General features: G+C 39.1%; 1 protein-coding gene across 1 annotated transcript; it reads right to left on the bottom strand.

Annotated features, from left to right (window-relative positions):
- Positions 1-578: 578 nt before the first annotated feature.
- twf1b (twinfilin actin-binding protein 1b) lies at positions 579-13,740 on the bottom strand. The gene is made up of 9 exons (XM_065015517.1): positions 13,631-13,740; positions 12,614-12,691; positions 11,979-12,157; positions 11,116-11,211; positions 10,514-10,618; positions 6,531-6,656; positions 4,195-4,345; positions 3,896-4,017; positions 579-2,738 (listed from the first exon to the last, which is right to left on the bottom strand). The coding sequence occupies exons 1-9, from the start codon at positions 13,653-13,655 to the stop codon at positions 2,571-2,573; spliced, it is 1,050 nt and encodes a 349-aa protein (XP_064871589.1). The 5' UTR covers positions 13,656-13,740; the 3' UTR covers positions 579-2,570.
- Between the last annotated feature and the right edge of the window lie 617 nt (positions 13,741-14,357).

Genomic DNA, 14,357 nt, shown 5'->3' with positions numbered 1-14,357 from the left:
ATACTACTGTTCTGGTCTTCTGATGACTATAATCACCTGTTAATAATTATATTGCACAGTATAGACCAGAGAGATACATCATAAGTAAATAATTAGTATGTTTTGACAAACAATTTGCATTTAAAAGGTCATTTCTGATTTGCTGAACTGTATGAACAGGCTACTATGTATCTAACTGATGTGAGTCATGGTAAAATAATGTTCTGAGATAACTGGAAAGACATTTTCATTAATTGATGTCTACATTAATACAAAGGTTTATTACAGATTAGGCATGTAGCAGGTGTGCCTTTAATTTGTATCATCTGACATCAGCTGATCTGCAGCCAGCCAACATGACTTATTCATTGTAATCTTTTATGTTCCTGGCCAAAGGTTGACCCTTACCACTGGTGCCAATGAGTGGGATTACAACGTGATGGGAAATGCAGATTTGGCCTACTATTTCCCCCTTCACTGCCAACTCTATTCAGAGAGCAATGCTTTATTCAGTAAGCTCACACCTCTCAGTGGTCACTAAGCTTGCATAGTAGTTCTGATACTGCTACTAATAATATATCAGGCAAGAAACACATTAGTGAATGGAATTTAAATATTTTAATTTATTTCATTTCCTTACACAATTTAATTCATAGAAAAAAAACATTTGAGACATTACATAACATGATAGTTTCAAGGTACTAGGACTCCTTCAGAATTACATAATGTCATAGTAATCTAGTACAGCATGAACATGTCATAGTGGTTTGCCTTTTCATGGAATGAGTAGACAGATTCTCCATGACATTTTACCTGGGAATCACAGTCCCTTCCCTTCATTGTGGTTCTAATAAACATCACATGCGTACACACAGTGTCACGTGGGGAAAGACCTGCAGCATTGTGGTTGAAAAGCATTGCATATTATGTGGGATTAATATCACTGATGTGAAATGCACAAACGAGCAACCCTGACAAACAGGTCTGCGTCTGAAATGGCACCTGGGTCAAAAGTAGTGCACTATATAGGGAATAGGGTGCCTATTCTGATGGGCTCTGGTCAAAAGTAGTGTACTATATAAGGAATAGGGTGCCTATTCTGATGGGTTCTGGTCAAAAGTAGTGTACTATATAAGGAATAGGGTGCCTATTCTGATGGGCTCTGGTCAAAAGTAGTGCACTATATAGGGAATAGGGTGCCTATTCCGATGGGCTCTGGTCAAAAGTAGTGCACTATATAAGGAATGCGGTGCCTTTTCTGATGGACCCTGGTCAAAAGTAGTGTACTATATAGGGAATGGGGTGCCATTCCGGACGCACCCAGGCACTCTCTCTCTCACACAGACCGACAAACAGATAACGGTTGCCATTCAACTGATTCAGGCTGTGACCTCTCAGTCGCAGAACACCACACACACATACAGTACATCACAGACCTAGAAAAATACTTTCTATAAGGTTTTTCATTCTTCAGTAAAAGAACATGGAAAGAGAAATCACTAACTAGATTTTGGACTGACATGTAATCATATAGTTGTTATGGACATGGTAGTGGTAGTACAAATTAGATGCATACAGTAAAATGTAGGCTTCTTAACAACATCCACAGACCCACACATGGCCTCTCTTCTCTCCCAAATCAAGCTTCTACATCAGCATGGTCCTATTCATTAGGCACACCATAGCTAAAAATTTTCAAACATTTATCAACGGAAAGCGAAAACAAGCTATTCTTATTGGACAAGTCTAGGTGGTCCCTCTCTGTTTTCTCCATTTAGTGTCACATGAATAGGACCCAGTCCTCAACTCTGATCCTGAAGGGCTAGCGGTTGTGGAACAACATTCTCTATTGATTGACTTTACACAAGGCATTATAGAACTGCTACAACATTGTCGGCATTGAATCAGCACTAATAACAAGGTGAAGTGTTCAGATCAGTATCACATGCTCACTAGAAAAACCACAAGGTCTTTCCTCTCACACACCTCCAGAACCTCTAGCTCTCCAGGACCTCCAGAACCTCTAGCTCTCCAGGACCTCCAGAACCTCTAGCTCTCCAGGACCTCCAGAACCAGGATTGGGAACCATATATCTTAAAAACACATCCAGCTCTCCAGAACCAGGATTAGGAACCATATATTTTAAAAACATTGTCAAATAATATGAGAAATAAAAAAACATTAGCTATTATAGCTCTAAAGGGAAATGTTCGCTTTCTCTCTCTCATCATCATGAAAACACAGCACCGACTGTCTGTCTAAATAACAAGCTACTAATGTAAGTAAGTTCACAGGTTTGAGTGTCATGGCTTATATTAGTGTGGTGGTCTGTGTGTGCATAGTTCATATAGTCTACAGGCTGGTTGTCTATGAGGTTAAAGGGCATTAGGAGGGATTCATGTCAATGGTCTATGTCCTACATGGAACCCTATCCCCTATATATTGCACTCCTTTTAACCAGAGCCCTATAGGCCCTAGTCAACATTAGTGCACTATAAAGTGAATAGGGGAGCCATTTGGGAGTTAACCAGATAAAGGGTTCTTATATTCTAAGTGGAATGTTCCATTGTGGACTAAAATGGAGGGGTGTTTTAATAGTCTTCTTCCCCATCCCCTGGTGGTCTAGTGATCCGGCGCCCCCCTTTCTTCCCCGCGGGGCCTTTAGGTTTGGGAAAGGCCTGCTTGTGTGCGTGCTGCTTAGGGTGGACCTCTTCGTACATGAATTCTGCGGTGAGCTCATCACCGTTATCAATCTCCAGCTAGGGGAGGGAATCAGAATGCATCAGTTAGTAGGGATACTAATAGGAATACAATAAATCCCATCACTGAGGGGCAAACTAGACTTACTCTATAAAAAATACATTGCAGCAAAAATCCAGTCTACACTGGCATAATGTTACAGTATTTTCACAGGAGTGTTTTAAACTGTTGAAAGTCACTCCTGTGACTCACTGCAGTGAACCTGAGTTGTATTAATTAGGTACCAAATAATATGGGTTAAAGCAGAACTAAACCCCCACGTATTTTTCTTCAGATCCTTATGTTTACGCAGTCTGTCCACGAGAGATCAGGTTCCAAATGAAATAAAAACAGACTGAAATGGATGGACTATCTGACTTGATATGAATATAATGTGAAGTGCATGTTTAAATGTTCTGTTGCAAAACATTTAGCTACAGTGTGATATGAGAATGAATATGACCCAGCTCTTACCTTTTTGACTATCTGGATGTGCAGGTTGTATAATGAACATGACCCAGCTCGTACCTTTTTGGCTATCTGGATGTGCAGGTTATATAATGAACATGACCCAGCTCGTACCTTTTTGGCTATCTGGATGTGCAGGTTATATAATGAACATGACCCAGCTCGTACCTTTTTGGCTATCTGGATGTGCAGGTTATATAATGAACATGACCCAGCTCGTACCTTTTTGGCTATCTGGATGTGCAGGTTATATAATGAACATGACCCAGCTTATATAATGAACATGACCTTTTTTGGCTATCTGGATGTGCAGGTTATATAATGAACATGACCCAGCTCGTACCTTTTTGGCTATCTGGATGTGCAGGTTATATAATGAACATGACCCAGCTCGTACCTTTTTGGCTATCTGGATGTGCAGGTTATATAATGAACATGACCCAGCTCGTACCTTTTTGGCTATCTGGATGTGCAGGTTGTATAATGAACATGACCCAGCTCTGGCTATCTGGATGCAGGTTATATAATGAACATGACCCAGCTCGTACCTTTTGGCTATCTGGATGTGCAGGTTATATAATGAACATGACCCAGCTCGTACCTTTTTGGCTATCTGGATGTGCAGGTTGTATAATGAACATGACCCAGCTCGTACCTTTTTGGCTATCTGGATGTGCAGGTTGTATAATGAACATGACCCAGCTCGTACCTTTTTGGCTATCTGGATGTGCAGGTTGCTCTCCACAGTATCGATGAGAGGGTTCTTACAGCTGGAGTAGAGCATCCTCTCTCTGATGCTACATTTATACCCCGGCATGGAGTAGATGAACACTGCAACACACACAGGAAACCACTTTAAAATACCACCTTATCACATTGTTATTACATTTAATTAACATAATACAATTATGAATAAGAGTAGATCAAGCTAAAAAATGACTGTGTGGTATAATATCAACGTATTGAAAAAACATGCCGTAATATCTTCTCATAGCGTGTTGTCTTTACCTGTAGACTCGAGGTAGTCTCCCTCGTGGGAATGCTTGTACAGGAAGAAGTGGTATCGGGCTGCATCCTTGGGGATCCTCTTGGGCAGATCCTTCAGTTCTGTAGGAGTGGTGCTGGACAGCTTGATACACTCATTCCTAAAATCTATCTCCTGTTGATACAGATGATGATGCATTTTTTCAAAAAACAATCCTCAATAAGCTTTGTAATGTAAACCATCCAATACAATAACGCATTGAGTATCATGTAACATGGTGCCAGTTAGTTAGTTCGTGTTATAGCCATCACATTGTAGTCTTCTATGGCAATTATATGGCCTTGTTGAATCCAGAAACATGCTAGTCAGAGACACCTACTGCTAATGAAACAACACAGTGATTGTCTGTCTCTGTGCTCTAATAAAAGGAGGTGAGACTCCAGACAGTAATGACACTCACCAGCTGTACTTGTTGGTTCTATTCTCTCTTAACTGTTCCAGATACTGGATGGCGTCTCTCTACGATACTATACTTTCCTATATTATTATATACTATGATGTATTATACTATATCATTCCATACTATATTATTCTATACTACACTATATTATTCTATACTATATCATTCTATATTATTCTAGACAATGATGTACTATACTATTCTATACTATATCATTCTATACTATCCTATATCATTCTATACACTATGATGTACTATACTATTCTAGACTATACTGTATTATTATATACTATGATGTACTATACTATATGTACTATACAATTCTATATCATTCTATTCTGTACTATATTATTTTATACAATACCATATCATTCTCTACTATATTATTATATTCTATATTATTCTAGACTATAATATATGATTATATACTATGATGTACTATAATATATAATTCTATACTATATTATTTAATACTACATTCTATACTATATTATGATATACCATATTATGATATACTATGATGTACTATACAATTCTATACTATATTATTCTATATTATATTATTCTATACAATATGATTCCACACTATACTATAAAATGCTATACTATATTAATATATACTATATTATGATACACTGTGACATACGTATTCTATACTATATTATTCTAGACTATACTAAATTATTCTAGATTATATTATTCCATACTATAAAATTCTATACTATATTAATATATACTATATTATGATACACTATGACGTACTATTCTATACTATATTATTCTAGACTATACTATATTATTCTATACTATATTATTCTATACTATATTATTCTAGACTATGATGTACTATACTATATTATTCTATTCTGTACTATATTATTTTATACAATACCATATTCTATATTATACTATATTATTATATTCTATATTATTCTAGACTATACTAAATTATTCTAGACTCTACTGTATTATTCTAGATTATATAATTCTATACTATATTATTCTAGACTATGATGTCCTATACTATATTATTATATATCATTCTATTCTGTACTATATTATTTTACACAATACCTTATCATTCTATACTATACTATTATATTCTATATTATTCTAGACTATATTATTCTAGACTATACTATATTATTCAAAACTATACTGTATTATTCTAGACTATAATACTATTATGTACTATACTATATTATTCTATATCATTCTATTCTGTAACTCTGTAATTCTACAATATACTATATTATTATATACTATGATGTACTATACTATATTATTCTATATCATTCTATTCTGTACTATTATTTTATACAATACCATTCTATACTATCACATTCTATACTATATTATTATATCTATTATACTATTATACTATTCTATACAATAATATGATGTAGCATACCATATTATTATATACTATGATGTACTAAACTATATTATTATATACTAGTATATAGTATTCTCTACTATAATATTCTATAATCTATTGTTCTATAATAGTGTACTATACTACATTATATCCTATATTATTCTATACTACTCTATGATGTACTATACTTTGATGCATTATACTATATTATTATACACTATGATGTACTATAATATATTATTCTATACTATGATGTACTATACTATATTAGTATATACTATATTATGATGTACTATACTATATTATTGTACACTATGATGTACTGTAATATATTATTCGATACTATGATGTACTATATTAGTATATACTATATTATGATGTACGATACTATATTATTGTACATTATGATGTACTGTAATATATTATTCTATACTATGATGTACTGTAATATATTATTCTACACTATGATGTACTATACTATACACTATGATGTACTATACACTATGATGTACTATACTCACCAGCTGTACGTAGTTGATCTTCTTCTCTCTGAACTGTTCCAGAGCCTGGATGGCGTCTCGCTGCATAGGGAAGGCCACGCCCGTCAGAGTTTGCTGCTTAGTGTCCACACTGATGTCTGTCTGTACCTGGACGGACACACATGGTCACTTGGTGTTGTTTTAACTAAATCACCAGGCTTTCTTTCTGAAAAGGGCCTAGGCCCAGACTAATGGTCTGGAACTAAAATAACACAACAACAAAAACAGTCATTATGTGTCACACACACTAAGACAACCCCAACATTGGTCACCAGGCTGTGGTTTGAGAAGGGCCCGGGCTAGTCTAGACTCACTACTATAACAGGAAGTCTATCCTTACCCCAATTTTGTGTTTGTGTCACCAATCATTTGCAAAAGATAAACAGAAAGATACATTCTTGAAAAGGCACAAAAAACATATTTAACTTGGGGGAAAAAGGGAATGGATAAAGCTTGTGGTAACATTTAAAATCTTACATGGAACAAAACAATCTCAATGTGATATGAGATAAATAAACTGTTCTGAATAATATATCCAATAATAATAATAATATAATCATAATGATAATTTTATCCAATATAATATCTAATAGAAATAATAATAATTGAATAACATCAGTATGTAAAAGGTCTGCACAGACCTTTCATGTGTTAGTACAGCCCTCATAACATTCACACTCCTGACATGCCATGTTCGGCTTGACTGAATGAGATTGCCACTGACCTGTTCATCTCTTGTACCTAAAGGATTGGGCTGCTGTTTTTTCATCCATCTACTTATTACAAGGAACGGGTCTCTCAGCAAATGAATAATAAATATCTGAAAGCCTCTTTACTCGCATGTAGATTAGTGGATAATCATCTTGCCCACACAGCTGGTGATTGGGAAGGGGATCTCAATATAAACCTTCCCAGTTGGTTGAGGCTACTGTATTTGTGAGGGTGGCTCTATGAAATAGGCCTATAGGGCAGATGAAGAATGACCCTGTCCTTTTATGGAGTCATGAGGGTGTAAACACATCAAGCAATATAGTCCACAGATACTCTGGATTCCACGTTGTTACGTGATGACCCTGTCCTTTTATGGAGTCATGAGGGTGTAAACACATCAAGCAATATAGTCCACAGATACCCTGGATTCCACGTTGTTATGTTACAGCCTTATTCTGAAATTGATTAAAGCCTTTTCTTTCTTCTCATCAATGTACTACACACACGATACCCCATAATGACAAAGCAAAAACGTGTTAGTACTTTGTTGAAGCCCCTTTGTCAGCGATTACAGCAGAGTCTTCTTGGGTATGATGCTACAAGCTTGGCACACACGTTTCTGCACAGCTATTTTCAGGTCTCTCCAGAAATGTTCAATCGGGTTCAAGTCTGGGCTCTGGCTTGGCCACTCAAGGACATTCAGATACTTTTCCCTGCCACTCCTGCATTGTCTTGGCTGTGTGCTTAGGGTTGTTGTGCTGTTGGATGGTAAACCTTCACCCCAGTCTGGGGTCCTGAGCACTTTGGAGCAGATTTATCAAGGATCTCTCTATGCTTTGCTCCGTTCATCTTTGCCTCGATCCTGACTAATCTCCCAGTCCCTGCCGCTGAAAAACATCCCCATAGGATGATGCTGCCACAACCATGCTTCACCGTAGGGATGGTGCCAGGTTTCCTACAGACACAATCCTGTCTTGGAGCTCTACGGACAATTCCTTCGACCTCATGGCTTGGTCTTTGCTCTGACATGTACTGTCAACTGTGGGACCTTATATAGACAGGTGTGTGCCTTTTCAAATCATGTCCAATCAATTGAATTTACCACAGGTGGACTCCAATCAAGTTGTAGAAACTTCTCAAGGATGATGAATGGAAACAGGATGCACCCGAGCTCAATTTGAAGTCTCATAGCATAGGGTCTGAATACTTATGTAAATAAGGTATTTCTGTACTTATTTTTAATACATCTGATAATAAAAAATAATTTTAAAAAACTTTTCAATTTGTCATTACGGACTATTGTGTGTAGATTGCAGAGTTTAAAAAAAAACATTTTTTATAAATTTTAGAATAAGGCTGTAATATAACAAAATGTGGAAAAAGTCACAGGGTGTGAACACTTTCCGATGGCACTGTAGGTATATTGGCAGAGGTAGCTCCACTCCACCGACACAGGTAGCTCCACTCCACCGACACAGGTAGCTCCACTCCGCTCCACCGAGACAGGTAGCTCCGCTCCACCGAGACAGGTAGCTCCGCTCCACCGACACAGGTAGCTCCGCTCCACCGAGACAGGTAGCTCCACTCCACCGATATAGGTAGCTCCACTCCACCGACACAGGTAGCTCCGCTCCACCGACACAGGAAGCTACACTCCACCGGTATAGGAAGCTACACTCCACCGACATAGGAAGCTACACTCCACCGGTATAGGAAGCTACACTCCACCGGTATAGGAAGCTACACTCCACCGGTATAGGAAGCTACACTCCACCGACACAGGAAGCTACACTCCACCGGTATAGGAAGCTACACTCCACCGACATAGGAAGCTACACTCCACCGGTATAGGAAGCTACACTCCACCGGTATAGGAAGCTACACTCCACCGGTATAGGAAGCTACACTCCACCGGTATAGGAAGCTACACTCCACCGGTATAGGAAGCTACACTCCACTGATATAGGAAGCTACATTCTTAGAAAAAAAGGGTTCCAAAACGGTTCTTCGGCTGTCCCCACAGGATAACCTTTTTTGGTTCCAGGCAGAACCCTATGTGAAAAGGGTTTTTACATAGAACCCCAAAGAGTTCTACCTGGAACCAAAAGGGTTCTACCTGGAATTAAAAAGGTTTCTTGAAAGAATTTTTTATAATATTGGGACAGCAGAAGAACCCTTTTAGGTTCCAGATACACTCTCAGAAAAAAAGGTGCTATGTGTTTTTGGTGAAGTAAATTCACATGCTATTTTTACTATGCTTTACAATGTGAATGTTTAGTTGGGAACGATAAACCTTTTAGTATGAAGTCTGATGGTATACAGAGATTAATAAATAAAGCAAATGGACTGGCAGAGAGGAGTTATCTGGTCTAGTCTCCTCCAGCCTACAGGGACAACCCATATCAACCTGCTGAGACTGTTTGTTTCAGGGAGTGAGTGGAGTGTGTGTGTGTGTGTGTGGGGGGGGGAATTGGTTATTCTATTCTTGTGGAGACTGAAAATCCCCAATAGACCCCACAAGGATAGTAGAACAAGGAAAATTATCCCTCATCGGGACATTTCCCACATCCCCATGAGGATAAAAAAGGCTATTTTAACCCTAGGGGTTAGGTTTAGGGTTGCAATTAGGGTTAGTTTAAGAGGTTGGTGGTTAGATTTAGGAGCTAGGTTCAGGGTTACGGTTCAGGTTAGGGAAAATAGGATTTTGAATTGTTGGCAGAAGATCAAAACGTGTGTGTGTGTGACACTCCGATATAAATAGAAAAATGCCTCATAGTATTATTATGAATGCATGCAGCCAGGGGAATCTGGGGCTGTTTAGTCCAGTGTGTAAACATCTTTCCACTTCATTGATCTGTTATTGATTGCCTGCTGTGAATTGCTCGATGCCTCTCTCTCTCCACTAAAGACTAATAATAAATTAAAAAATGCCAGCTGCAAAGTCCTTTGTTGTGGAAATTATTTTGTGTGTGTGTGTGTGTGTATACTCTTAGAAATAAGGGTTCCAAAAGGGTTCTTCGGCTGTCCTCATAGGAGAACCCTTTTTGGTTCCAGATAGAACCCTTTTTGGTTTCATGAAGAACCCTCTTTCAAAAGGGCTCTACAAGGAATCTAAAAGGGTTCTACTTGGAACCAAAAAGGGTTCTTCAAAGTGTTCTCCTATGGGGACAGCCGAAGAACCCTTTTAGGTTCTAGATAGCACCTTTTTTCCTAAGAGTGTATGTACATCTGTGTGTGTGTGTGTGTGTCTCTACCTCACTCAGTTTGATCTGCCTCAGCTCCTCCTCAGCAGCAGTCAGTGGTTGTGGAGCAGCCTGTGCTATCAGGTACTTCCTGTACCCACTCAGCGACACATCATCCTGGGGAGAGAGAGGACCGTGAGAGAGGTGGACTGGAGCTCAGGGTTCGCATTTAGAGTAGCAGTGCTTATATAGGATCCTCTCTTCACTCCCTCCCCAGCCTCCCCCCAATGCTGCAAAGAGTGAAGTGAATTTATTAAATCACTTCCTTGTTGTTAAATGACCCCACAGCTCTCCAAGGCATACATAATATTAATAATTAAAAGAAAGTCCACAAATAGCATTTTCTCAAAAAGCTATCTACTTTATTTTTTGTGTGGTGTTTAATTATTTAAATCGGTTCCTTTTTGTTGTCCTTAAAGGATTCTATTTTGTTTTGCGTTGGATAATTTGTCATGAGGGAATGAGGGACAGCATAAACATGTCATGATGTCACCTAGCGACAAATGGCGCAACCAACAGCGACTGTCCTTGAAATGTTATTGCCAAAACTGCAGGCCCACTTAGGCCAATAAGCCAGAAAATAATGAGGAGTTTCTTCAGATTCGTCAACATACCTCCACTGTGCCAAATATTTCATCTTTAATGTGTCCACCCCCAAACTCCTTCTTCAGTGTAGCTCTTGTAGCAGCATACAACATCTTCTGTCTAACCTATAGAAGTGGGAGGAATTCATGTTTTTAGAACTGCACTAACGGCTACATATGACTGTAGGTTGCAATCTAAACAAGAACACAATGCTATTTCATACAGACATCTCAGAAACATCGACCATTTCATTGAGGTTTGGGATGGAAGCCATGTTCATGCTTCCTGCTAGCTAACATTAGAATTGCAAATATGCTAGTTTAGCACAACAATAAGCTAGCCTTTTTGCTCAACAGTCTCTTCAAAATGTTGGCATTAGCTAAGCATAAATAAACACTTTTTTCAAATGGGGGCAGCTTTTGACATACTTATATGAACCATAAGAGGATTTTCCTTCATCTAAAAACCTGTTTAAAGTCAACAGTTCTCTTACCCAGTGGTAAGGCTTCCTCCTCTATAGTTAGCCAACCACAGACCAGATGTGTGTTTGAAAGCAGCACTGTGTGTGGCCTGTTACATTCTCCCTGTTGTGCTTTACCTGTAGTGAGGACTAGACTGTGGTTCATAGTTCTCTAAATGGAGTCTTATTGTAGACAGTATTCTGGCTTATTAGACTATGGAATAAACAGAGAGACTTTTAAATGCCCTAACGGACACCATGACAGTTGTGTTAAGAAGGTGAAACAGTAGTTTAAGTGAAGTAAAGACTGTCATGTCTATGGCATTCCAGAGGTAGTCTTGACTAACAACAAAAAAGAAGAGAATTTGCTCCCAACCAATATATTGATGAATGAACAAAGTCAGAAAGAAACAGATAAACATATCAACATACAGGTGAGCGGTCAGGTGACCAGGCCAGGAAGATCCACTCATATCCCTGGTTGTTAGTAGAGTCCAGCCTGTACAGGAGATAGGAGGGCATGTCCTCCTGTAGGAGAGGCAGCACATAGGCATCATACTCCTGGTCCCACTTCTTAGACGCATGCTTGGTGCCTCCCAGCACCAGAGTCTCTGGAATAACAACAAGGAGGGACATGGTGGATTTATTACAGTGATATACAATATGTAACTATGGGAACAGGTACATATCAACATACATCAATTCTGGTCTGTCTTTTCAGGTAAGATATACAGTATCTGAGATTGCAGTGCAGTAAAGGCAACCAACCAACAGATATCTTACAAATGACATGAAGTGTAATAACTAATACAGTACAATACAATAAAGCACACTGTAATACAGTACAAGACAGTGCAATACAATTCAGTACAATACAATCTACTTTTCAGATCACAGTATGTCTTCAACATCACAGTAAATATAACCAGTTGTAACCAATCAACAAACTACTGAACTTATCTTTTTACCCATTGATCATGTTGCATACAGCGATGGGTAGGACTCATCTCTGATCAATAGGTGTGATTGAGTTGATCAGCTGTAGGCTAGGCAGGCTACATACTCACCCATCTCAATGACAACCTTCAGCAGGCGATAGGCTCCGTTCCTCGCCTTAGCAAAGATGTCTTTCACTTCCTCCGCAGCTGTGAAGTCAAAGCAAGCAGTCACCTTTTTATACACACACATTGGCTCAAGAGAGACGTCGGCTATTCATACAACAGGGACATTCAGGGAACACGCGCATGGGGAATAGCCTATTACCTAACAGTCAAGTGTAGAATATACTGGTCAAATGAATTATGGATTGGTGTGTTTATCAAAAAATGGTTTCAAGAAAAGATTAGTACAGGCAGCTGATCTATCTTGGGTCATTGACTATAGTATAGAGACAGAGAATGAACGTCAAGTATTCAAGACGCATAAGAGCAGAAAACAAAAACAGCAATGACTTCAATGTACCGTAATTGTATAACACGTTGTCGTGCCATGATAAATAAAGATAGCTCTGATAGCCTACTGGCCAAAATAGGTGACCCACATTTTACTAGACAGTCAGTTGTTACATAAAAATCGACACAGTTGCATCAAACCTTATCGCATCCCCAAAACAAACAAACATCAAAAGGGCAACAGTCATCTTGGCCATAAATGTCACCCAGATTAACTTTAGGCATTTGATGAATGGGCGGCTTGTTCCCTTGTCAAAGACCTTTGAAACACGCGTTACAGACCCGAGCCTGCTGCAGCAGCACGGGGCTTGAGGACAAACTGATAGTGTTTATGCGGCGTAACAATCTCAGTTGAATCGCAGCAGCACGACCATATTAGTACAACGCATCGCTGAATACACTTGTCATAGATTCTTCTCATTCGCCCAGTGCACCGTGAAGCCCGAAGCAACTTCCACAGAGCAGAAAGCACTGCTTATTCTCGCTGATGATGCAGAACGACACACATACAACATTATTTTTCCCTATGACTTTAATCCTTTTAAATCAAATCTGTCATGGACGACGATTGCATCGTCTATTCCGTTGTGGTTTCAACAGCTGGAGACAATAAGCAGAAATGTGCGTATTTACCTTGTATGCCCGTTTGATGGGACATTATGTCTGTCTGCTTTGCTTTGGGTCGCCCGGGCCGGTAGATGACTGAAGGGAAAGAACAAGGAAGAAGAAACCGAACTACAGTAACTTGACCTGCCTCTAGCTGTGATGTCATCACGCAGCATCAACTGTATCATGTGACGATGGAGCAGCAACGCGCACGTAGTTGATACGTTCCAATGTTGAATACTACTACTATATTATCATTATTATTATTATTATTGCTAGGTCTCTCTATGATACAATCATTCATTTTTGGTTATGATGAGGAGGAGAATGTGTACAATTGAACTGATTGTTACACTTTCACAGAGCACCAAACACACCAAGACAGTTGTGAAGAGAGCACGACAAAGCCTATTCCCCCTCAGGAAACTAAAAAGATGTGGCCTCAGATCCTCAAAAGGTTCTACAGTTGCATCATCGAGAGCATCTGGTTGCATCACTGCCTGGTACGGCAACTGCTCAGCCTACAACCGCAAGGCACTACAGAGGGTAGTGCGTACGGCCCAGTACATCACTGGGGCAAAGCTGCCTGCCATCCAGGACCTCTACACCAGGCGGTGTCAGAGGACGGCCCTAAAAATTGTCAAAGACCCCAGCCACCCCAGTCAGACTGTTCTCTCTACTACCGCATGGCAAGCGGTACCGGAGTGCCAAGTCTAGGACCAACAGGTTCAACAGTTTTTACCCTAAAGCCATA

The sequence above is a fragment of the Oncorhynchus nerka genome, unplaced genomic scaffold, assembly GCF_034236695.1.
Source record: "Oncorhynchus nerka isolate Pitt River unplaced genomic scaffold, Oner_Uvic_2.0 unplaced_scaffold_1395, whole genome shotgun sequence".
Lineage (NCBI taxonomy): Eukaryota > Metazoa > Chordata > Actinopteri > Salmoniformes > Salmonidae > Oncorhynchus > Oncorhynchus nerka.
The sequence above is the reverse complement of the archived record's forward strand: the minus strand, read 5'-3'. Positions and strand labels throughout refer to the sequence as shown.